Source organism: Delphinus delphis, chromosome 1 (assembly GCF_949987515.2).
Source record: "Delphinus delphis chromosome 1, mDelDel1.2, whole genome shotgun sequence".
NCBI lineage: Eukaryota > Metazoa > Chordata > Mammalia > Artiodactyla > Delphinidae > Delphinus > Delphinus delphis.
The window spans coordinates 954248-977833 of NC_082683.1; the positions used below are offsets into that span (position 1 = coordinate 954248).

The following is a 23586-nucleotide window of genomic DNA, read 5'->3' on the forward strand; positions in this document are numbered from 1 at the left end:
CAGTCGGGGCTGAAGAGAGATTTGGGAGCCCTTAGCATAGAGGAGGTTGTTGAGGCCACGGAGGGTGTGGCCAGTGATGAGGGCCGGGCCTCGGGGTCTCCCAAAGAGAACAGGGGGCCCTGGAGGAGCAGTCAGCAAGGCCATGGAGACATCCCGATCGTGGAGCCCTGGCGGGAGTGGAGCAGGCAGTCTGAAGAGGCAGCAGCAGCCCAGGGGCCGTCAGGAGGTGCTGCCCCAGGGGGCGGACGTGAGGGGCAGGTCTGGGAAGGCTGGGGGGTGGGTGAGCAGTCCCAGTGCGTCCTGGCTGGGAGGCAGATATCCGCTGGTGGTAGATAAAGCCAGAGGTGGGGGGCGAGCCTGGAGCTTCTGAGACCTGGAAGCCGCCCTAAGAAGGTGGACGGGGGGCGGGGGGGAGTCAGTCCCACGAGTAAGACTTCCTGGCCGCCGCCCGCCCCGTCCAGGACAGCAGGCTCCTGTGCGCATGTGTGGTTTCGCTGCCAGCGGCCCTTGGACCTGCCAGGACCTGGCTCAAGACCGGACACTGCGGGGGTGGGGAGTGCGGCCAGCTGGGAGCAGACCCCATGAGCAGAAGCCCACCCGCAGGAGCCCCAGGTGGCCAGAGAGGAGCTCGGTGGTGGGGGGCTCGGAGGCGGGTGGGCCTCCCCATCCCCCGCGGGGCTGCCCCTCCCCGTGACCCCCCGCCCCGGGGTACCCATGTCTCATGGAAGGGGCACACTTTTGATAGTTCACGTTGTCTTTTCAGACACATAAAAGGATAAAATAAGGTAGACCTTCCAGGTGGAAGGAGGGTCCCCTCCACTGTGCTCTGTACGAGGGGTCCCCCAGCTAGTTTCTTTGCCCCCTTGATGGCTCTCAACCACAGTGACAGGCTGTCTGTCTGCCCAGAGCCGTCGCCAGCAGCCCGTGCGGCGCGGGGGTCGCCCAAGCATCTCTGCATCTCGGTCTCTGGCTGCCCGGCCATCAGCTCAGGCCAGGGCCCCAGCAGTGCCGCCCTGAGGGCCTCGGACCTGCCCGTTCTGTCCCCGACTCGGTGCCCTCCTGGCTTCATCCCCGCGTGGACGCCGCCCTGTCTGGGGCCTCATGTAGGGGATGGTGATGGGGGTCGGCACAGCCGATGCTGTGCCCTCCTGGGGTCGTGGGAGTCACAGGGTCTCTGCCGGAGAGGGACGTGGGCTGACGTGTGGGCAGGGGCTGCATCACCGCGGGGGAATGCGGAGAATGTGGGGCCATCCCCACTCGCGAGCAGGTCCTTGAGATGCTCACCAGGGGCGGCTCCGAGCTCCGGGCCACTCGCTTTTGTTGGAACATTCCAGCAGCCTCTCCGCGCAGGTGGAGGATGGGGTGGACGGAGGGTGGGGGTGGCGTCCTCTCCCTGGCTCTGCTTGTCCAGCTCGGTCGTGACGCTGACCTTGGGCAGTTAGGACCGCCCTGCGCTGGTCCCCCGATGGTCTGGGTGCAGGCGTGATCCTGGCACCTGCGTGGGCGTTGGTGTTCACTGAGGCCGGGCGAGTGAGAAGGGTCAGGCTGGTGGGACAAATGGCACCCTTGACCCGGGTCAGGACCGCGTGCAGATGCTGGCGGGTCTGACGGGCGGTGGCCAGACAGGGACACGCAGCAGAGATGCAGCCTCAAGGTCATGCTGGGCATGTCCGGCCGGGCCTGTGTTCATGGCAGCAAAGCGCCTTCCAGCACCTTCTGTGCAGGTTGTCAGCCTGAGTTTAATCGGTTCTATAGGGTTTTTAAAAAATGGTGTAAAGTACACCTAATATAAACTGTGCTATTTTAACCACTTTAAACTGAACAATTCAGTGGCATTTAGTAGGTTCACCACCTCTGCCGTTTCTGAAACACGTTCAGGAAGAAAACCTCGTGCCCACGAGCAGTCACAGCTCCTCCGCTCAGCGCCTGACAGCCACCAAACCGCTCCATCTCTACGGAGGTACCTGGTGTAGACATTTCGTGTAAATGGAACAGATAATATGTGGTCTTTTGTAACTGGCTTCTTAACGTGATGTTTTTGAACTTCATCCATGTTGTAACATGTATCAGAACTTCAGTCCTTTTTTTTTCCCCCAATTTTTTTTATCACGATGAAATACACGTAATATAAATTTATCATCTTAACCATTTTTAAGTGTGTAGTTCATTGATATAACCTGAATTCATGTTGTTATGCGGCCATCATCCCCATCCGTCTCCAGAACTTCCTCATCTTCCCAAACCGACACTCTGCCCCCATGAGACACTCACTGCCCACCCCTCCCCCAGCCCCGGGCCCCACCCTCCTACTTTCTGTCTCTGTGAGTGTGACTCCTCCAGGGACCTCACAGAAGCGGGATCACACAGAATTCGTCCTTTTGTGTCTGGTTTATTTCACTCGGCATCGTGTCCTCAGGGTCCATCCACGTTGGAGCAGGTGTCAGAGTTTCCTCCCTTTCTAAGTTTGAATAATATTCCATTGTATGCATGGACTGCGTTTTGTTTATCCATCTGACATGGGGTCGCTTCTGTGTTTTAGCTACTCTGAATACTGCTATGAACATGGATGTAGAAATATCTCTGAGACCCTACTTTCAGTTCTTTTGGGTATACATGCAGTCATGGAATTGCTGGGTCATAGGGTAGCTCTAGTTTTAATTTTTTGAGCAACTGCCGTGGTGCAGTGGCTGCACCATTTTACATTCCCGCCAGCAGTGCACAGTGGTTCTAATTTCCCCATATTTTCACCAATGCTTGTTGTTTTCTGGTTTTTGATAGTAGCCATCCTGGTGGGTGTGAGGTGACACCTCACTGTGGTTTTGATTTTCGTTTCCCTGATGATTAGTGATGGTTGAGCCTCTTCATGTGCTTGTTGGCCGCGTGTATGTCTTCTTCGGAGAAATGTCTACTCAAGTTCTTTGCCCATTTTGAATTGGGTTGTTTGTTTTGTTGCTGTTGAGTTTTAGGAATTCTCTACATATCCTGATATTAATCCCATATCAGATATATGATTTGCAAACATTTTCCCCCATTCTGTGAGGTTTTTTTTGTTTGTTTAACTTTGTTTATTGTGTCTTTTGATGCACAAAATTATAAAATTTTCATGAAGTGCAGTTCGTCTGTGTATGCTTTTGTTGCCTGTGCCTTGGTGTCATGTCCAAGAGATCATTGCCAAATCCCATGTCGGGAAGCTTTTGTCCTTTGTTCTCTTCTAAGAGTTGTATAGTTTCAGATCTTACGTTTAGGGTCTTTGCTGCATTTTGAGTTAACTTTTGCATATGATGTTAGATGAGGGTCCAACTCTGTTCTTTTGCATGTGAATATCCAGTTTTCCCAACACCATTTGTTGAAAAGACTGTCATTTCCCCATTGAATGGTCTTGGCACCCTTGCTGGAAATCATTTGACCATATGGGTGAGGGTTTATTTCTGGGCTCTCTCTTCTATCCCATTGGTCTATATGTCTGTCTTTATGCCGGTACCACAGTTTTGATTACTGTAGCTTTGCAGTGTGTTTTGAAATCAGGGAGTGTGAGTCCTCCAGCTTTGTTCTTTTTCAAGATTGTTTTGGCTCTTCTGGGTCCCTTGAGATTCCATAAGAATTTTAGGATGTTTTTCTGCCAAAAACATCATTGGGATTTTGGTAGTGATTGCATTGACTCTTCAGATCACTTTGGGTAGTATTGATATCTTAACGATATTAACTCTCCTAATCCATAGACACGAGATGTCATTCTACTGATTTATGTCTCGTTTAATTTCTTTCAGCACTGTTTTATAGTTTTCAGTGTACAAGTCTATCACTTCCTTGTTAGATATATGCTTAAGTATTTTATTCTTGATGCTAATGTAACTGGAACTGTGTTTGTAATTTCCTTTTTGGGTTGCTCACTGTGAGGATATAGAAATGCAACTGAGTTTTATGTGTTGACTTGCTATCCTGCTATTTTGCTGACTTTGTTCTCACATCGTTTCTGTGGAATCAGTTTTCTGTGTCATCTGCGAACAGAGATAATTTATTTATTCCTTTTCAATTTACATGCTTTTCATTTCTTTTTCTTGCCTAATTGCTCTGGTTAGAACCTCTAGTACTCTGTTGAATAGAAACGGTGATAGTGGGCATCCTCGTCTGTTCTTGATCTTGAAAGAAAAGCTTTCAGTCTTTCACCCTTGAGTGTGATGTTTGCCGTGGGTTTTTCCTGTGTGGCTTTCTTGTACTGAGGTGGTTTCCTGGTTTCTAGGGTATGAGAAATGTGCTTGGTCCTTGTCCCTAGTTTACGGGCAAGGAGCTCCTAAAACCCTGGGAATTTCCTGAGTGATAGGAGTGTCTTGTCATTCATTAGGACGTGATTTAGGGTGGGGGCCCTGATAGCCTCAGGATGGGGCTGGTCACTGGAAAGACAAAGAGATTAGAGGCTTGGAGCTTTCAGTCCCACCCCCTGACCTTAAGCGAGGGGTGAGGGGCAGGAAGTTGAACTACTGTCCAACAACTGCCAGTGATTTAATCAACTGTGCCTATGCAATGAAGCCTCCATAAAACCCCGAAAGGATGGGGTTCAGGGAGCTCTCAGATCAGATTTGGGGGAGTGGCTCCTGGAGAGCGCGGAAGCTCCGCACCCGTCCCCGTGCCTCGCCCTGTGCATCCTTCTGGCTGTTCCGGAATTAATCGGGGAAGTTAAATGTTTCTCTGAGTTCTGTGAGCTGCTGTAGCAAATGGATCGAATTGAGGAGGGGGTTGTGAGCCTCCAGTCTATAGCCGTGGGTCAGAAGCAGGTGTCAACCTGGACTGGCAACTGGCATTGGGGTGGGGTGGTGGGCAGTCTTGTAGGACTGAGCCCTTACCCTGTGGGGTCTGACGCTACCTGCAGGGAGATGGTGTCAGAATTGAGTTCATAGCTTGGTAGTACGGGAAAAGCATGCCAGGTACCTCCTATTCCTAGTTTGTGGAATATATTTATGGTAAAAGGATTTTCTACTTTGTCAGATGCCTTTTCTGCATCCACTGATACGACCGCATGTCTTTCTTTTGTTCTGTTACTGTGGTTCATCACGTTGATTGATTGTTCATCTTTTTATTCCAAGAATAACTCCCACTTGGTCATGGTGCATAAGCCTTTTAATATGCTGCTGAATTTGGTTTGCTAGTATTTTGTTGAGGAGTTTTGTGTCAGTATTCTTAGGGGACGTTGGTCCTTCGTCGTCTTTTCTTGTAGTCTCTTTGCCTTGCTTTGGCGTTAGGGTAAGTTGACCTCCTAGAACGAGTTAGGAAATGTTCCCTCTTCAGTTTTTTGGAAAAGTTGGGGAAGGATTGGTGTTAGTTCTTCTTTAAATATTTGGTAGAATTCACCAGTGAAGCTGTCAGGTCCAGGACTGTTCTTTGTCGGGGAGCTTTTTTTTTTTTATTACTGATTCACTGTCCTTACTAGTTATAGGTCTATTCAGATTGTCTGTTTCTTAGTGACTTAGTCTTGCTAGATTCTGTGTTTCTAGGAATTTGTGCGTTTCGTCTAGGTTATCCAGTTTGTTGGTGTACAATGGTTTATAGTAGTCTCTTACTGACTTCTGTGAAATCAGTGGTAATGCTCCCACTCCCATGTCTGATTTTAGTCATTTGAGCCTTTCCTTTTTTCTTAGTCCATCTATAGCTAAAAGTTTGTGAGTTTTGTTGATCTTTTCAACAAAAATGGTTCCCCTGATTTTTCTCTATTGTTTTTCTATTCTCTGTTTTGTTTATCTCTGCTTTAGTCTTTATTATTTCCTTCTGCTAGCTTTGGGTTTTATTTGTTTTTCTAGTTTCTTAAGTCGTATAGTTAGGCTGTTGATTTGAGATCTTTCTTTTTTAAAAAAATTTATTTTATTTATTTATTTTTGGCTGCGTTGGGTCTTTGTTGTCGAACGCGGGCTTTCTCTAGTTGCGTTGAGCGGGGGCTACTCTTCGTTGTGGCGCACGTGCTTCTCATGGCGGTGGCTTCTCTTGTTGCGGAGCACAGGCTCTAGGTGCACGGACTTCAGTAGTTGAGACACGTGGGCTCAGTAGTTGTGGCTCACGGGCTCTGGAGCGCAGGCTCAGTAGTTGTGGCGCACGGGCTTAGTTGCTCCGTGGCATGTGGGATCTTTCCGGACAAGAGCCAGAATCCTTGTCCCCTGTGTTGGCAGGCAGATTCTTAACCACTGCACCACCAGGGAAGCCCCGAGATCTTTCTTACTTTTTTTTTTTTGTTTTTTTTTGTTTTTGTTTTTTTGCGGTACGCGGGCCTCTCACCGCTGTGGCCTCTCCCGCTGCGGAGCACAGGCTCCGGACACGCAGGCCCAGCAGCCATGGCTCACGGGCCCAGCCGCTCCGCGGCACGTGGGATCTTCCCGGACCGGGGCACGAACCCGCGTCCCCTGCATCGGCAGGTGGACTCTCAACCACTGCGCCACCAGGGAAGCCCTTTCTTACTTCTTAAGGAAAGCATTTATAGCTGTAAATTTCTCCCTTCGCTTCGCTTTCTCTACATCCCTTAGGTCTTGGTATGTTGGTCTTTGTTTTTGTTTGTCTTCAAGTATTTTCTAATTTACATTGTGATTTCTTCTTTGATACACTGTTTAAGAGTGTGTTGTTGAATTTCCACACGTTGTGAATTTTCCAGTTTTCCTCCTCTTGTTAATTTCTAACTTGATCCTGCTGTGGTCGCAGAAGATATTTTGTATGCTATCTGTCCTTTAAAATCGATTGAGACTTACTGTGTGGCCTGATGGTTGGGAGGGCAGAGTTTTAACTGCTGCGGCACCAGGGACGTCCTCTTGGGTGTTCCGTCACATCTTATGTATCGATTCACCTGTTGTTGGACGTTGGGTTGTTTCTGCGTCTTGGCTATCGTGGACATTCATGCACAGGTTATAGGTTTTGAAGATACTGAATTGGTCATTTTGTTCTGGCCACAGCACGGAGAAGTTTTCAAGTCTGTGTATGTTGAAGCATCATCAGAATAAACTGTCAGCAGGGCCCGGGAGACGCCCCACCTTAAAGGGTTCTGGCTTCTGTCTGGTTCCGCGTCCTGCGCAAGCAGAGCTTGGTTGCCCTGCATTGCCCGCGAGGCGCAGGCGATGGGGGTGAATGTGCCGTCGGCTCAGCTGGGAGGCTGTGCTCCCTGCTGTCGGCAGCAGGGTCCTGATGGCAGCTGGGAGACCGGGAGGCTCCCTCCCACCAAGCGGAAGCACCTTTCCAGGGCGTTCCGGGGCGCTGTGTGTGGGGAGAGCTGGGCTGGCTGGTGACGTCCCCGGGGGAGGTGGGACCTGCAGGTGGTGGCTCTGGGTGGCTTATTGGAGTCCAGGAATGACGTGGCAGCACTGGGGCCCGAGGGAGGGCCACCTGCTGGCTCTGGCAAGGGCGCCGGGCAGCCCAGGGCCAAGCGCGGGGTGGTGGCAGCACAGAGGGGCTCTGTGACCTCACAGAGGTCCATCCCGCTGGGGGTCCTCCTCTGCTCACACAGAAGTGTTCATGTTGGATTTTTGTGCGTTTCAACCTGTTTCACATTTTCCTTTCTGGCTCCCCCAAATGGAAGAAATATTTCGTTTCTTGCATTCTGGTCTTTGATTCGTCTAGAACGTACAGCTGTGTCCCCGGTGGTGTTGGCCTGGGTGTCTGGCTGGACGCGTCTCCTGTCTCAGATGTGAGTGGCCAAAGCTCTCGGGCCCGAGATGCAGCAAACCCAGGTCTCTGCTCTGCCCCTCGGGCAGCGGGACTCAGGGAGCCTGTGAGATGCAGCAGATGTCGTACCTGGGGGCGGCGGGGATGTGGAGAATGCGCCGCACACGGGCCTGGGTCGCGGCTCCTCCGGAGCATACAGTCTCGGTGACAGACGGCAGGCCGGTCCCCGCCGGGATTGCCGCAGTGAGCATCAGGGTCGCACCCGGGCGCTGTGCGGGGATCCCGTCAGGGACCCTCCTCGCCTCCCCTTTGCCGTCCCACCCCCATCAGGAAGGGAGGGCACAGGGCCAGCAGGCGGCCGGGCCCCTTCCGGGCAGGGTCCCTGAGTGCCCACTGGATGGCCTGCTCTAGGCTCTGCTGGGCCACTTGTCCTTGCAGCCACGAGGCCCGACGGGAGGGAGAGGCCTGGCGCAGGGCAACGGGGACTTGGGGGTGTGCGGTGCTGCTGGGCGTGTTAGGTCCTGGGGCTGCGCAACCTGGTACCCCGAGCTCAGAACAGCTGGAGACGGAGTCTGCAGTGGGAGCTCCAGGGGAGAAAGGTCTGGGTCTTCTGGCCGCACACTCCTCCCTCCGGCTTCATGGGCACCTCCCCTCTGTGTCCGCCTGTCTTTCCTCCTCTTCTTACAAGGACATGTCATTGGATATAGGGCCACTCTCGAGCCCCTTACTTCCTCACGTCTGTGAAGACCCTTTTCCGGGTAAGGTCCCATCTGCAGATTCCAGGGTCTAGGCGTGGACATGTCTCGGGCCAGCACCCAGCCCCCTACAATCAACTACACTCAGGTCCGATCCCCCCCGCACCCTGTGGGTGTGGTCTGCCCCCGGGAGGTGCCCTGCGCACAGGGTCCCTGCGGGCCTCTGGCGTGGAGCTTTGCGGCAGACGCTGTGCAGGTTTGCAGGGAGCCCAGGGCCCTCGCAGTGTTTGGGTCGGGGTCCCGTGCGGAGCTCTGAGGGGTGGGACCGTGGATCAGATGGTGGAAGGCGGATTCACACCAGGCCCCACGCAGAGATGTGGGGGACGGGGACCTGGGGGCTGAAGCTAGTGCTGCGGCCAGGCTGGCGGTCAGGGGCATCGCCTGGGCCGGCTACTCGCGCACAGATTGCGGGTCTGGGTGGCACGTCCGTGGGTCTTCCCGCAGGGAGCAGGCCCAGCAGGGGCTAAGCATGGTCGAGACCTTCAGCCCTCCCGAGGACAGTGGGGTCCTGTTGCCCACTGCCCCGTCGGCCCCCTGTGACGGCCGCTGTCCTTAACATCTGGCTGCACTCCCCTCAGTGTGACCGGACCCCTGTCGGCCACTCCTGCCGGCCCCTCCTCCACTGGGGCTCTTCCCAGGGACCTGACTCCAGCCTGGGGGCTGGGGGTGGTTGTCAGCTGGAGCGAGCCCCCGTCCCTGGGAATGTTGGGTAGTGACTGTGTGCCTGGCCGGGAATCAGGCAGGTGTCCAGGCAGCAGCTGCAGCTCTGCCAGTGGAGCAGATGACAGACCCGTTAGCTACTGCCTTTCCTTACCTGTAAAACGGGGTAATGGGACTGTGACTCAGACACTGTTTGTAAAGCACTGAGACCTCCGTGGAGCGAGTGGTTATTCAGCGTGTTTTAAAGGACAGTTGGGGGCACTTACAGGGCAGAATAAATGCAATAAACGAAGCCCTCTCGGTCACTCGGGAGTGTCCCTGTGGGTGGTGAAGTTGGCCCCAGGAGGGCTTCCTGGAGGAGGAGTCTCGTTGGAGGCCCTGTCACACGGAGTTAGCCGTGGACACTGCGGGTGCTCGAGTGACCCCCGGGAAGGGGTGTGGGAAGGAGGGCTGCAGCGTCAACACCAGGATCCGGCCGGGGCAGGGCTGGCGGGTCTGGACTCAGCCGGGCTTCTCAGTCCTTAAAGGCCTCGGAGAAAATGCAAATCTGGGGGTTTGGTGCTGGATCCCGTCTTAAAAGCCGCCAGTGTCCTGCGAGGTCCTGGGAACCTGGTGCTGGCACCCTGTGCGCTTCGTGTCATCGGTCCCGGCCTGTCCACACGCTCAAGCGACAGAGGTGTCCCTGGACTGTTGGGTGGGCTGGCTGGTGTAGGAACCCCGCTCCAGCCTGCTCCCAGGGAGAGGCGTCCCACGTTCAGGGGGGCAGGCAGTGCTGCAGAGGACCCTGCTTGTCACCTGGGTGGCCCTTGTGTGGCTCTGGGGCCGAGCCTGGCACCCAGGGCAGGACCCCCAGGGTCGGGGAGATTGTATCTGGGCCAGGACCCTTCAGGTCTGGAGGTGGAGTCTGGCTAGGAGGATGACGGCTGGCTTTGTCTGCAGCTGTGCCCCCTGCCAGCCCCTGTGGGCTGGGCCAGGCTTCCTCACCTGTCAGGAGCCCCAGGCCTTTGGGGGCTTCCGACGCCCTCTTACTCCCAATCAGTGGCAGCGGCGTGGGGGTGGCAGCCTGGCCCTGCTCTCCCTGCAGCTGGGCCCCAAGCCATTTCCTCTCCTATTCTGGGGCCAGAAAGCTCTCACAGCCTGAGGTGTTAAACGCAAGTACCTGGATACACGCGAGTCAGCCTATGGGAGAGTGAGCGGAAGGGAGACTCACCTGGGCTCTCACCTGGGCATGTACGTCCGGAAGCCCAGAGGAGTGGTGACCGCGGAGTGGGGCCGGGTTGGGGCTGGTGGGGACAGCCATGGGCTGCAGGGGCCACGGTGGGTTGCGGGGGAAGGGGCATCCCCGCCAGTGGCTGTGGGAGAGGAGGGGGCTCAGGCTGGGCCCCCTGCCCACCCGCCTCTCTCGTTCACGCTCCCACCCGCTGTGCCCGGAGCTGCTGTCCCGCCTGTTCTCTGGCTCTGAAGCTTCGCGTGCCTCCCGGACACACGCTGGGCGACCACCCAGAAGCAGAGCTGGTCCTGGAGGGGCCTTGGCTGGGGCACGTCTCCCGCGGCCACGACCCACCAGGGAAACCAGGGGTCGCTCCGTGCGATGGTGGCGGCTCCTGAACGCGCGTGTTTGTGAGAGCCCAGAGGGCGGTGCCGCCATGCTGCCGGGTCCAAACCCCGGCTCCGGGCAGGCGAGGCAGCTTCCTGTGCCTTGGTTTCCCCTGCTGTGAAAGGGGTCTGGAGTGACCGCCCCCTTGGGTGCTGTGTGGGCACTAGCAGAGCTAGAAGGGCTCCGGGAACAGGCCGAGTACCCAGCTCGCCGCCTCCCCTGCCCCCGCTGGTGGATCAAGGGCGAGGAAGTTGCCCCCGTCGTGCGCTCACGGCCACCCAGCGTCCTCAGAGTGAGAGGACGAGAACGAGGCCCAGCGTGGGTGGGGGGCTGGGGGTGGGCCAGGCGGTCGAGCAGGTGTGGGTGGACCGGTTACCACCGAATCCTTCCAGGAGGACGGACGCCTGCTATTTCCTGGTGTTTATAGGTGTGTGTACTGTTTTATGAACAATCCAGTTTCAGGAAATTCTGTGGCGGTCCAGTGGTTAGGACTCTGCGCTTTCACTGCCGGGGCCCGGATTTGATCCCTGATCGGGGAACTAGGATCCAGCAAGCCCTGCAGAATGACCGAAAAAAAAAGAAAAAAGAAAAAAATCCAGTTCCGTTCAGCTTTGTCTCAAATTATCTGCAATAACCCGGAACAGCTACTTTCCACCTAAAATGGACTTCCGGTGAAATGCACAGTCTCCTGGTTCCGCTTGGGTTTTCTCGAGTTCTGCAAAGCTGGGTGTTTGGACTGACTGGGGGAGAGATGGCTGAAGGGCAGCAGCGGTGACACCAGCGCGTCTTTTGCGGGTTCTCCCCTTGGACTCAGGATAAATCTGCATTTCCCAGCGAAGCCCACTGTGGATGTGATGGTTCCGCGATTTCATAGTCTTAGGGTTATGCCAGCTTCTCCTGTAAAAGCCAAACGATAAATATTTGGGGCTCTTTGGGCCATTTAGCCTCTGTCTTGGGCTCTCGGCTGCCGTGTGGTGTCGAAGCAGCCCCAGTACGGCAGCGGGGGAGCAGGGCTGTGCTACCGCGAGGTGTCCTCGATGGGTACTTTCACAGCTTCTGGGGACTTTCTACTCCATTGGCGCTTCTGGAGTTGTACTGAGTTTCAAACACCCTCGCACGGTCACTCGATGCGGGTCAGAGAAGCTCCACGGTGACTTCCGCCCGGAGCAAGGGAAGGAGCTGGAGTCCAGACCCAGAGCTTTGGCGCGGACTCTGTCGGGAACACAGGTAAGCGTAGACTCCTGAGCCGGCTGCCTGCCTAGAATCGATCAGAGGAGGGAGGCCTGAGGGTGGGGGAGAGAAGTTCCAGCATGTTCCGTGCCCCCAGCGTGAAGCCTGGCCACACAGCCTGAGCACAAGCCCTAGGGGCTCCAGGGAGGGGAGCCGAGTCCCCTCGTGATTTTGGAATTGGAGGGAAGCCTGAAGCCGGCCAAGGCCGGATGCCGGGTGTAGTGGGTCCTGGGGCAGGTGTCGGAGGTCCGGGGTCCACTCTGGCCACGGCCGGCACGACACAGGCCGCGTGGGGGGCCCACCTCCCACCTCAGCCTGGAGCAGGTGCGGTTCCAGGCTGGTCACCCCGATACTTGCCTCCTTGGGAGCTCGGTTCCCCCATTTCTGCCCTTCCCGCTGGCCCCCCCCCCCCCCCCCGAGTAGCAGCAGCATCAAGACACACCTCCTGACCTGGGTTCGCTGCCTCATTGACCGGAGCCAGGCCTCTCTCCTTCCCCTCCCCCCGGGCCACAGTGCCCAGGCCTTGGGACCCGTGAGCATTCACGTTGGACCCATTCTTGGCCTCAGCGATGCAGGTCGGAGGTCACCCGCATGGTGGCCGCGGCATCCCCGCATCCCGGCCGGTAAGCCTGATGTGGTGGCCCCAGGCCCCGCCGGGCTCCGTTCCCCATGGACGCTGCGTTTGAGCAGCTCCGGGAGGCCGAGCCGCTGCCCTGGGCTCCCTTCAGGTCCATTTCAATGCAGAGATGCTTGTGGTCCTGTGACGTCAGCTCCTCGACATCCAGGCCGTGTTTTAGCTGGTGCCTCAGCTGCCGGCTCCAGCTTCCCAGGGGAGCCGGGTACCACCCGGGCCTGGAGACATGAGGAGGCAGGGATGTGAGAGGCGGGGGACAGGCCGGCCAGCCTTCCTTTAAGTATCTCCCCTGGTGTGTGAGCCCCCCTTGCCTGTTGTCGGGTCCAAGGGGAGCAGGGGGCAGCGTCGGCACATTCAGGGAAGGAGGATGCCTCCTTTCGTGCCCACTGCTCCGTAGAGCATAAAGGATCCGGCCGAGGAGGCAGTGGAAGAAAGCCCGGTAAGTGATGCGCATCTCCCGGCGGGGCAGCCGCGATGGTCCGCGTCTCGGCTGCGTGGCACCCGGCCTGCAGCCTCCCTGCTGCACAGATGCTCCAAACACAGGCGCGCTGGTGCCACCGGCCCCGGGCAGGGATGTGGCCGCAGCAGCTCCGAGTGCGCAGGGGGAACAGCGCCGAGGGGTGACAGGTTTTAGAAAAACAAGCCCCAGGGGAGCGTGCCCAGCGAGGGATGCGGCTGACGCGGGGGGAGGGGGTGGGTGGGGAGGAAACCTGCCCCTGAAATCGGAAGGTATGTGACCGAGGCCCGGCCGCGCGGCTGGTTGGCTCTGGGAGCAGCCTCGTTTTCATGTGGCAGCCTGGCCGGGGGGCCCTGCTCTCTCCCTGGGAGTTTTGCTGCCGGGGCTTAGCGGCGAAGGGTCTGGAGTGAGCGTGCATGTGTGTTGCCTGCTCTCCGCTCCGCGTTGCTGCCGCCTGCGTGTGGGCAGCGCCACGATGGGGCCGCCCGGGGCCCCCGGCTGCCCAGGCTGCCCGCGGCCGGCACCTGTTTCCCAGCCCTGAGCCCCATGCGCAGAGTGGCTGTGCTCCCGCAGCCCCGGCGGTCCTGGCTCTGGCTCCGGCTCCGCGTTGAGGGCAGGCAGGTCGTGTCGGCGTCTGGCTTCTCCGCCCGGGCCTGGGAGGTCGGCGGCTGGGTCCCTGTTCTGACATGACTGGAGGTAGACTCGGGCGCTCCGGGGCTGCACGTAGCTCGCGGGGAGGTGGGGATGTGGGTGCTTTTCTGACGTCCATTTTGCAGAAGGTGTTTTTGTAAAAATCAAAAACACCAGCAGGCAGCCCCCGCCCACCCAAGGCTGGTGGGGAGCAGGGCGGGTGGGCTGCTGGGTGGTGGGTTCCCCCCCATGTGGACGGGGCTGGGGTGACGGGGAGGCCGTTCTGCCAGAGCCACCCCTCCCCCAGGAGCAGAAGGACTGTGTACCGGCCACCCTGCAGCCAGCCCGGGATGCGGGGGTGACTCATTTGTTTTGGATCCTAGAATCAGAACGTAGGGTGCATTGGAGGGGTGCATGGGAAAGGGAGATGGAGCGGGTGTTGGCGCACACGTGCACCGGCCAAGGAGCAGAAATTAGCTGTGTCATAGTTTCTTCAGGATGTCTTGGCCTCTTTCCTTTCACGCGATCACACGCTGCCCGTGCAGGGCTGGTGGGACCCTCAGGGCAGACACGCTGCCCAAAGACCCAGGACGTGACTTCCAGGCCTCAGGGTCTCGGCTGGGTTTAGTCAAAGCCGTGAATGGGGGACAGGTGGGAGGAGTGAACGCCCCCAGAGCCACAGCCATCCTGTGTTGATGCTGCCAGGTGGGGCAGTGGCAGGGCCCACCTGTATCCATGTGGCTTCACCACTCTCCTGTCTCTGCTGCGTCAGCCACGACGGGCCGCCTTCACAAAGTTCAGAGCTGCTGACAGTTACGTAAGGAGTGTGAGCTCCGTAACCTTCCAGACTTTACTGCCAGGGCTGCCTATTTATCAGTCGGTCACACGGAGCGGCCGGGAGCCCCTCCGGGTGGATGTCACCCTCCGCCCCCCGTCCCTGGGCACCGACCTGGGGGCCCCGTCAGGGTCGTCTGTCGTCCCTGCGGAGACGTCCTGCTTCAGAAGCTCCCCGTGTTCCCGTCTTGTTCCCTTTAACATTTGAGCGGGGGGGGGGGGGGTTGTGTTTACCCCCAGGACGGAGCGGATCCCATGCAGTCCAGCCCCCTGGAGGCCCATCCTCCTCGGAGCTCTGGTCGGAGAGTGTGCCTGGCTCAGGCTCCAGGCCCCACTGAGCATCCGAAGGCCTGGGGAGCAGTTGTTTCCTGCTGTCTTGGGGCTGTCATGGGGCTGTCGTGGCGGGCGGAGGATGCCCTAAGCGCTGCCCGCCAGAGCCAGGGCCCAGCGACGCCCAGCCCCGCGGAGGACCAGCCCTCTTTCCGGGTGTCGTGTCTCTGTTTACATCACAGAACAGAGAACGATTCTTTTCCATGTTTCCCTGCCTCGCTCTCTGGGAAAGGCGCGTTTGGGGGCTGGCGGGGCTGGCCGCCCCCTTGGTGGATCCCTGCTGCCGCTGGGCCTTTGCTCGTCTTTTCCCTCCACTCTTGCAGGGCAGGCGGGGCTTGGGGCTACGGCTCCACAAGGGTCGGATGGGCGTTTCATGTTCTAGTGGGGTCCCCGGCTCCCAGCCCAGGGGTGGGCACCAAGCAGGCTCTCTGTCCATAAGAGCTTGTTGCTTTGTGGGAGGGGCAGGAAAAGCTTTGTCCAGAATCAGCCATCTGCACCAGTTACCCAGTGTTTGAGTTGTTTTGGTCACGAAATCATGGCTGACATCATCCGATCGGGAGGTGGCGCCACAAAGTCCCCGCCGTGTGTGTGGACGTGGCGGTTTATTTTAGGATCGTCCTGAAATGTAGAGTAGGCCACCTCGTTGGTGCCTGCCTGCTTCTCCTCCGTGTCTCTGAGGCCTCCACCCAGGCCCAGCCGGATTCTGATCCCCCCCAGATAGCCGAACCATGAGCCGGTGGGTCCCCGTTTCCTCCAAGAGAGATTCCAGATCAGGAGAGGCAAGGACGCCGAGTTGACAACTAACGAGCCTTTCTCGGCAGTTATTTCAAAGGTGCCGAACCGTGGTCTGACAGCTGTGGAGGCTGTTTCAGCTTCATTTCAGTCCATGATCATTTATTGGGTGAACAGGAGATTGTACACGCGATGCTGGGGTGGGGTGGGGTGGAGGGGACCCTGAATTTGCATTTTATTGTTTAGTTTGCATGTGTCTGGTCTTTTCTTTTTAATTAACAAGTTTATTTATTTATTTATTTATGGCTGCATTGAGTCTTCGTTGCTGTACATGGGCTCTCTCTAGTTACGGCGAGTGGGGGCTACTCTTCGTGGGGGCGTGTGGGCTTTTCATTGTGGTGGCTTCTCTTGTTGCGGAACACGGCCTCTAGGTGCGTGGGCTTCAGTAGTTGTGGTGCGTGGGCTCAGTAGTTGTGGCTCGTGGGCTCTAGAGCTCAGGCTCAGTAGTTGTGGTGCACGGGATTATTTGCTCCGCAGCATGTGGGATCTTCCCGGACCAGGGCTCGAACCCATGTGCCCTGCATTGGCAGGCGGATTCTTAACCACTGTGCCACCAGGGAAGTCCCTGGTCTTTTTTTTTTTTTTTTAAAGTTTATTTATTTATTTGTTTTTGGCTGAGTTGGGTCTTTGTTGCGGTGCGCGGGCTTCTCATTGCAGCGGCTTCTCTTGTTGCGGAGCACGGACTCTAGGCATGCGGGCTCAGTAGCTGTGGCTCGCGGGCTGTAGAGCGCAGGCTCCGTAGTTGTGGCGCACGGGCTTAGTTGCTCCGCGGCATGTGGGGTCTTCCCGGACCAGGGCTCGAACCCGTGTGCCCTGCATTGGCAGGCGGATTCTTAACCACTGTGCCACCAGGGAAGCCCTCCCTGGTCTTTTCAAAGTCTGCTTTTTTGCCTGTGTCTTCTGTGGGAAGTTTAAGAAGAGTTGACTTGTGGCAGTGGGGAGCATCTGTGTGTGGGTGCGGCGAAGAGCGCCTGGGAGGGAGAGCTGGGGTCAGCACCCCAGGGCTGCCCTGGTCAAGTGGCCCCGTGGCCCCCTGCCCTGCGCCTGTTTCCTTTTCTGTGATGTGGGCTTGTTGAGAGGATGGAACGAGGTTGTGTCAAACGTGGAGGAGCTGGGCATCCCGTCCTGGTCAGGAGATGCGCATGTGTACAGTTTGCGTTGTATATTGTTTTCATACCTTGCATTTAATTTTGAGTTTTAGGTTTCTATTTTAAGGTGTTGAATAGTCCATGTGGTTTAAAGGGAGAGAACAGGTGTCGCCACCCCTCTGCCACCCTTGGCATGTATTTCCAGATTTCCGGATCACACTTTTCCGTTGGGGGTGTTACTTGTTCCGCTCTGCCTCTGGACACGTCAGCTCAGCTCTCCCTCCCTCCCTCTACCCCCAGTAGGGTTGTTTTGTCATTGACTGTATCTCGTGGTCATGAGCCACCAGCATTAGACTTCCTGTCTTGTACAACTTGTAGTTTTTCTTGCTGTTACTACTTGTCTTGATTTTCGTCCTTGCAGTTTTCTAGAAGTCCTGCCTCATATTTGCCCATTATCTTCCCAGCGCAGGGACAGCCCTCCCGGGGCCCCCCAGGCCCTGAACAGCATGCCCAGGACCTCCCTTTGCCTTCATCCCGCAATCTCCTGCCACTCTGCTCTGCCCGCCGCCTCCATCCCTGGCTCCCCTGTTCCCTTTCTTGGCTTCATCTCTGGTTAAGACGTCCTCCAGAGATGTTCTGAAAGAGGGGCCCCGGGGTTGGGGGTGGGAGGTAAGGCTTTAGAGACCTGGAGTGGAAGTGCTTTTACTTGAGTGGAACATGGGTGATAGTTTAGCTGGGTATGGAAGCCTGTTAGAATCGCCCCCCTCAGCACCTTGGAGGAACCGACTGTGGTCCACTAGTTTCTGGTCTGATGGCAAAGTCAGAGGCCATTTTGATTGTTGTGTGTGTTTTTGTTTTGTTTTTTTTTTCTGCTGAAAGTTTCCAGGATCTTTTGTCTTCTGTATTCTCAGGTTTCACGATGATGTGCCTGGATGTGGGCCTTTTTGTCTCTTGTGCTGGAACTTTCAACGTGGAAACTCAAGGCATTCCTGATGGGAAGGTTCTGTTCAGTTATTTCTTTCCTTTTTTTTTTTTTGCGGTACGCGGGCCTCTCACTGTTGTGGCCTCTCCCGTTGCAGAGCACAGGCCCCGGATGTGCAGGCTCAGCGGCCGTGGCTCACGGGCCCAGCCGCTCCGCAGCACGTGGGATCTTCCCAGACCGGGGCACGAACCCGTGTCCCCTGCATCGGCAGGCAGACTCAACCACTGCGCCACCAGGGAAGCCCTGTTCAGTTATTTCTCTGATGGTTCACTTTTGACGGTTCTGTTACCTTCTCTTCCCACTGAAGGTTAGTTGGAACTCCTGGACTGGTTCTCTGATTTTCTATTTTCCACTTCTTCTATTTTATTTTCTAGGTGATATCTTTAATTTTTCTTGTCCAAACCATCTACTAAGTGTGTTGTCTTGTCCTTGTTTTTTAACTTCCAAGAGCTCTGTTTTGTTCTCTGAAGGTTGCTTTCTAGAATAGACTGTCCTGCTCTTGTTTCAGAGCTGGAAGATCAGTGTTTCTTTGAGGTTATAATTGTGGCAAGAGGCCGCATCATGTGAAGTGATTACGTGAGTCACTGAGCACTTCTCTGGCTTTAAGGCTTCCCAGGCATGAATCCTTTAATCCTCGTGCTGCCCTATGGGTACCTGCTATTATTGTTTGTGTCCCGTGGAGAGAATGCCACCCAAGGCACGGAGAGGTCAGGTCATTTTCCCACAGCACACAGCTGTGCCTGGTGGAGCTGGGGTCCATCCCCCGCAGGCTGGGCCCAAGTCCAGGCCCCTGCTCAGACCCTCGTAAATGGAGCGTGACTGTGGGTGAGAGTCCCCGCCACTTTGAGAATCAGGTGCGTGAATGAGGTCCAAGCAGAGTAGGGCAGGTGCAGGAGGAGCTGGTGTCTTCCTTCTCCACGCGTTCTTCTGCCCTTCCCACTGCGTGTCCACCCAGCTGCTTCTTCTTGGCTTGTATTGCTAGGAGGTTTCCCCCAGCCCCCATGACCCATGCTCATCTGCCCATGGGGATGACTGGTGCAGTGTCCTGGCTGGGCTGCTCCCGGGAGGCCGGGGGTCTGAAGCTGGGTGACCAGGCTGCCGTCATCCCCCCCAGGCTGGGCCCTCATTCTGCCCGCCTCCAGGGTGAGGCCAGGGGTCTCCTCCTCAGAGACCAGGAGCCTATGAGTTGAGGCCTTGGGGGGCTCCGCCCTGCCCCGTCTCCTGTGACCCCCGGTCGGCCGCCCATCTCCCAGGGTGCCACGCGGTGCCCCTCTTCCCACCCCCCCACCCCCGCTCCTCTTTGCTGTGACGGGTTTATCGGTGCTTTCCTTCCTTCGACTGTGGTCTTGGGAGGGAAGTAGGAAAATGATTGTGTCCCTGCTGCTGTGTTTATCTGGATACCACGTAGGTGATTCTTTCCCGAGGCTAGATTATGCAGGAGAACCAGCGCTGGGACAGGCCTTCGCGGGTGGGTGTGGGCGAGCGTGGGCATCTGGAATCAGCCTGTCCGAGGGCCCGCGTGACCGTGGGACGGAGGATGCGGGGCTGACGGCGGTGTGGGGTGGTGTGGCCCCCCGGCGAGGGGCAGCGGGAGGCGGCAGGGCTGGCGCGTCGCGGGCGCTTCCCAGCAGTGGTCTGTGCGTGTGAGTTGATAGACGTTATGTTTTAGAACAGGCTTGGGGTTAGGGAGAATTGGGACGGCGGCACGGGAGCCGGTAGCACCAGTGTACACGTCAGTCACAGCTAAAGATCCCACGTAGGCACGTTTCCACGAGCTCGAGCCCCACCTCACTCGGGATTCCTCAGTTTCCCCTCGTGTCCTCGTCATCCTGGACCCCACATGACATTCAGTCGTCACGTGTCCTCGGGCTCCTCTGGCTGCGACAGGCCTCAGATGCCTTTGGTTTCTGTGGCCTTGGCCGTGTGCAGGAGTGCTGGCCAGGTGTGGGTCGACTGCCCCTCTTGTCTGATGTTTGTCTCATGTTTCTCTCACACTTCGACTGGGGTCAGGGGCTTGGGGAGGAGCCGCGGAGGCGCCGCCCTTCTCATCACATCACGTCGGGGCACCTGCTCTCACATCACCAGGTGACGTGGCCTCGCTCACCTGGCTGAGGTGTGTCTGCCAGGTGCCCGCTGCAGAATCCCTCTTTCTCCCTTTGCATCCTCTCCTCTGAGGAAGGTTGTCAGCACAGCCCATCAGGAGGGGAGGGGGCGTCCCTGCGGATTACCTGGACTCTTCTGCTCGGGGTGTTTGATGTCCCTTCCATTGCTTTCTTTCTTCATATCAGTCTGGACTCACAGCTGGTGGTTTTGTACCCGGGATTCTCATCCAATATGACTTTCTTCTTCTGTTGCCCACATTGTTCCAGCTTCGGCCACTGGGAGCTCCTCAGGTGGGTCTGGGGAGTGTGAGGGCCAGACTGCTCCCCAAGAGGGTGGTGCTGGGGGCTCAGGGGTGTGAGGTGGACCTGGAGCCCCCGTGGGTGGTGAGGCAGGGGGATCTCTGACCCCCATAGGTGGGGACACAGGCTTTCCCTCCGTCCCTTCACCCAGGAGAGACGGTGAGGGCAGGAGGGCACGAAGGGCAGCATGCTGGTCGGCCTGTTACGGTGGCTCAGCTGCCGCCGTCGGACGCGGGATCTTCCCGGCGAGCATGGTCTGTTCTCTTCCGTCCTGTCCTTCCGTAAAGCAGTGATGGTGACACAGGCCCAGCCCCAGCCATTGCGGCTCCAGGTGAGGCCCCAGGACGGACGCCATGGCAGTGCTGCCCTGGGAGAGCCCAGGCGTGTTTCTGGCTGCTGACCCGACGGGCCTGGCCCGGAGCAGCTGGAAGCGGCTCCAGTCGACGTTGGTGGCCGCGCGCCCTGCTCTGGCACTGTTTGGGGAGGGGCTCCGTGCGGGTGACCATGCGGGGGGCCTGGGGCTGCCGAGCAGCCGTTCAGGACGGACCCGGCAGATGGCATCTCTCCAGGAGCAGGTCCGTCGGTGCCGTGTGTACCTTGGCCGCTGTGGAAGGTGGATTCACGTGGAGGCTGTAACTAACCGACCCGTGAGTGTGAGGTTCGCTGGTTGAGCGTCCGGTGACTGTTTTGTGATGTCAGCAGCTGAGCGCTGGGAAAGGCTACGTTCATGCTGGTGTCCCTTCTGCCAGTCTGCCTGGTGTCAGCGCTCCCACTGCGGCCGATCCCCCGCCGCCCAGCGACCCGACCGCAGGCAGAGCTGGGGGAGACACGCGGTCATCTGAGAAGGTCAGCAGGGAGACACGGACACCGGGTCCCAGCTGGTTGATGACCGTAGCTCAGGAAGTGCTACCTGTCCCCCGGCCGGCCTCCTTCAGAGTGGCACCCGTGGCCTTTGGCAGTCGGCGGGGGAGCCAAGCAGCGAGCGGCTCCCGGGAGCGGCCCCGCAGACAGCTGGCAGGGGCAGCATGCCCACCATGGCGACAGGACCGGATGTGAAGCCGCTGTGAGGGTTGTCACGCTATGGACCCTGGTCTTAAGCACCTCCTTCCTGGGTTAGCATTTCACGTCTCGCCTGAAAGCGTCTGGGTCTCAGAACGGACCCCCGGACCACGCACACCCTCGCCTCTCACCAAGCTGTGCTCTCGTTGATCACGTTCTTTCCAAATCCTTTGTCATCGGAGCTGCCTCTCCGAGCCAGTGTCACCCACCAGCGGTCCTGCTTCCAGCACGGGCGCCTCTCAGGTCCACGGAAGGAGAGGAGGTCCGCGGTGGAGCCTGTGGCCTGTGTCCCCCCACGTGGTGTCGGCGTCCGTGGGAGGGTTGTTCCTGTCGTGGCGCTCCCGAGGCCGTTTTCTCTTTCCATCGCTCCCTCTACCGATATCAGTAGGCATTTTATGCTGTAAGGAAGAGCCGTCCCTGCTCCCCTCCCTGTTTAAAAACAATGTCGTACCCTCATGGGGTACGACATTGAGGGGTTTTCTAAATTGTGAGTTTATTAAAATTCATTTCTGTCATTTCTTTTGAGGCTCTATTTGGCCGGCAGAGCCTGGGGAAGCGGCTCCCGCCGGCTTGGGGCGCGTTCCCACCAGCGTTTGAGGGCGTCCCCGCTTTCTGGTATAGTCACCTCTGGGATCAGCAAGCACGGTCCCAGTTCCAGCCTGGAGCTTCTGTTGCCCTGAGGACCTAGCCTCCCGGGGTGGGGGAGGGCCTCTAGAAGCAGAGCTGGGTTCCATGCGCCCCTCACCCCCGGGAGTAGGACCCGAGCTCGCGCTCTGACCCTCGAGCTCCCACCGGGACTGGAGCTGCTGCGGCTCCGCCCGCCTCCGTGCCTCTCGGGCTCTCTGCGCATGCACCGACCCGGTTCCCTGGCAGCCTTGGTCCTTGGCCTCTGCTCCCCCGACACGGGTTCAGTTCGAGCGCGGCTCCCAGGGTTTACCGAGGTTCCGTTGTCATCGTCCCTATGGCTGTGTCTATGCAGTACTCAGTCGGGTTTATTTATTTCTGTCTGCACTCAGTTTTAGGGTGTGTTCCTCATCCCTATTTGTTTATTTTATAGAAGGGTTGTGTAACACATGAACATGATTCAAAAATAAAAACAGTGTGCAGGGGCTTCCCTGGTGGCGCAGCGGTTGAGAGTCCGCCTGCCGATGCAGGGGACGCGGGTTCGTGCCCCGGTCCGGGAAGATCCCACGTGCCGCGGAGCGGCTGGGCCCGTGAGCCATGGCCGCTGAGCCTGCGCGTCCGGAGCCTGTGCTCCACAGCAAGAGAGGCCACAGCAGTGAGAGGCCCGCGTACAGCAAAAAAACCCAAACAAACAAAAAACTGTGTGCAAAGATTCCTGTTCATGTACCTTCGACCCATGTGCACCCAACTTCAGTAATTTCTTTGGCTTATTCCTGTGTTTCTTTTTGTAAAAATAGGTGTGTGTGTGTGTGTTATTTACCCTTTTTCGTTGCACAAAGAGTAACCTAGTACACGTACTCTTCTCTGCTCGTGCTGTCTTACTCTTGTCTGCTATTATACATACATGTGTATATGTATTTAGAATGAGAATAGAAATATAAATAAATGATAACTCCTAAAATACTGACGGCATCGCAAAATCTAGAAAAATCACTAATTAGACTCACCATTAAATATCTGCTTGGCATGATTCTATAATACGTTTCTCCCAATATGTTCTAGCTGCAAACATTGTGATTGCCTTCTCAAGTGACAATTTTGCAATATTCCCTATAGAGAAACCTCAAAGATAATTACCTCCTTCCTGTCATATAGTTGACAAAATTTTACTTTTTGGCCATTTAGAAAATCTTCTTTTTGGCCTCACAAATTATTATTGGAAACATCACGTCAATTTTTAGGATTGTTTTCAAATTTGGGAGAGCCCTCAGTTTCTTTCACTTAAGGTCTGTAAGACTTCAGAACAGTTCAGATTTTCTTGTACAGTGACTCATCTTACAGATTCTTCGAGATGATAATCACGCATTTACCGTTTTGCTGTCCAGGTCCTCGCTGTAGACACACATTGTATGAATTCTGTGTAATCTTCATTCACGTTGTAGTTTTTAGAGACGCTTGAAACGTGTGACTTGACTCAGTATTTCTGTAAACGTGTGAAGCACAGCGCGTCACCCAGAACTACCGGCAGCTCCCAGTCCTGCCACAGGTTTGTACCCACAAACGTGATGATGCTTTAAAGCTATGACGGGGGCGCTGGCCATTGTCCTGCAAAGCATCTGGGACCAGTCAGACCCCTGAGCATCAGACACCCCACGTCCACCCACATTCCTGATACATCTTCTTCAGTTAGCCGTGGCCAAATAACACATGGTATAAAAATTACCATCTCAACCCTCTCTCTGATTCTCTTTATTAAGATTTTATGTTCTAGAGCAGTTCTGGGTTTACAGCAAAATTGAGAGGAAGACACAGAGTTGCCACACCCGCCCTGCCCCCAGGCACGGCCTCCTTGTTACCAGCACCCCGCCAGAGGGTACACT

At 56.7% G+C, this 23586-nt stretch overlaps 1 protein-coding gene across 2 annotated transcripts in view; it reads left to right on the forward strand.

Annotated features, from left to right (window-relative positions):
* PRKCZ (protein kinase C zeta) overlaps nt 1-23586 on the forward strand; it is a 96794-nt gene that overhangs the window by 8664 nt on the left and 64544 nt on the right. Inside the window, exon 1 of one of the 2 annotated variants that reach the window (XM_060013128.1) lies at nt 13637-13661. The exons of the other annotated variant lie outside the window; for it this stretch is intronic. Within the exon in view, the coding sequence (XP_059869111.1) occupies nt 13652-13661 (10 nt within the window). The 5' untranslated portion in view covers nt 13637-13651. Of the gene's footprint in view, nt 1-13636; nt 13662-23586 lie in introns of those variants that run through there. 2 annotated transcript variants of the gene reach the window in all.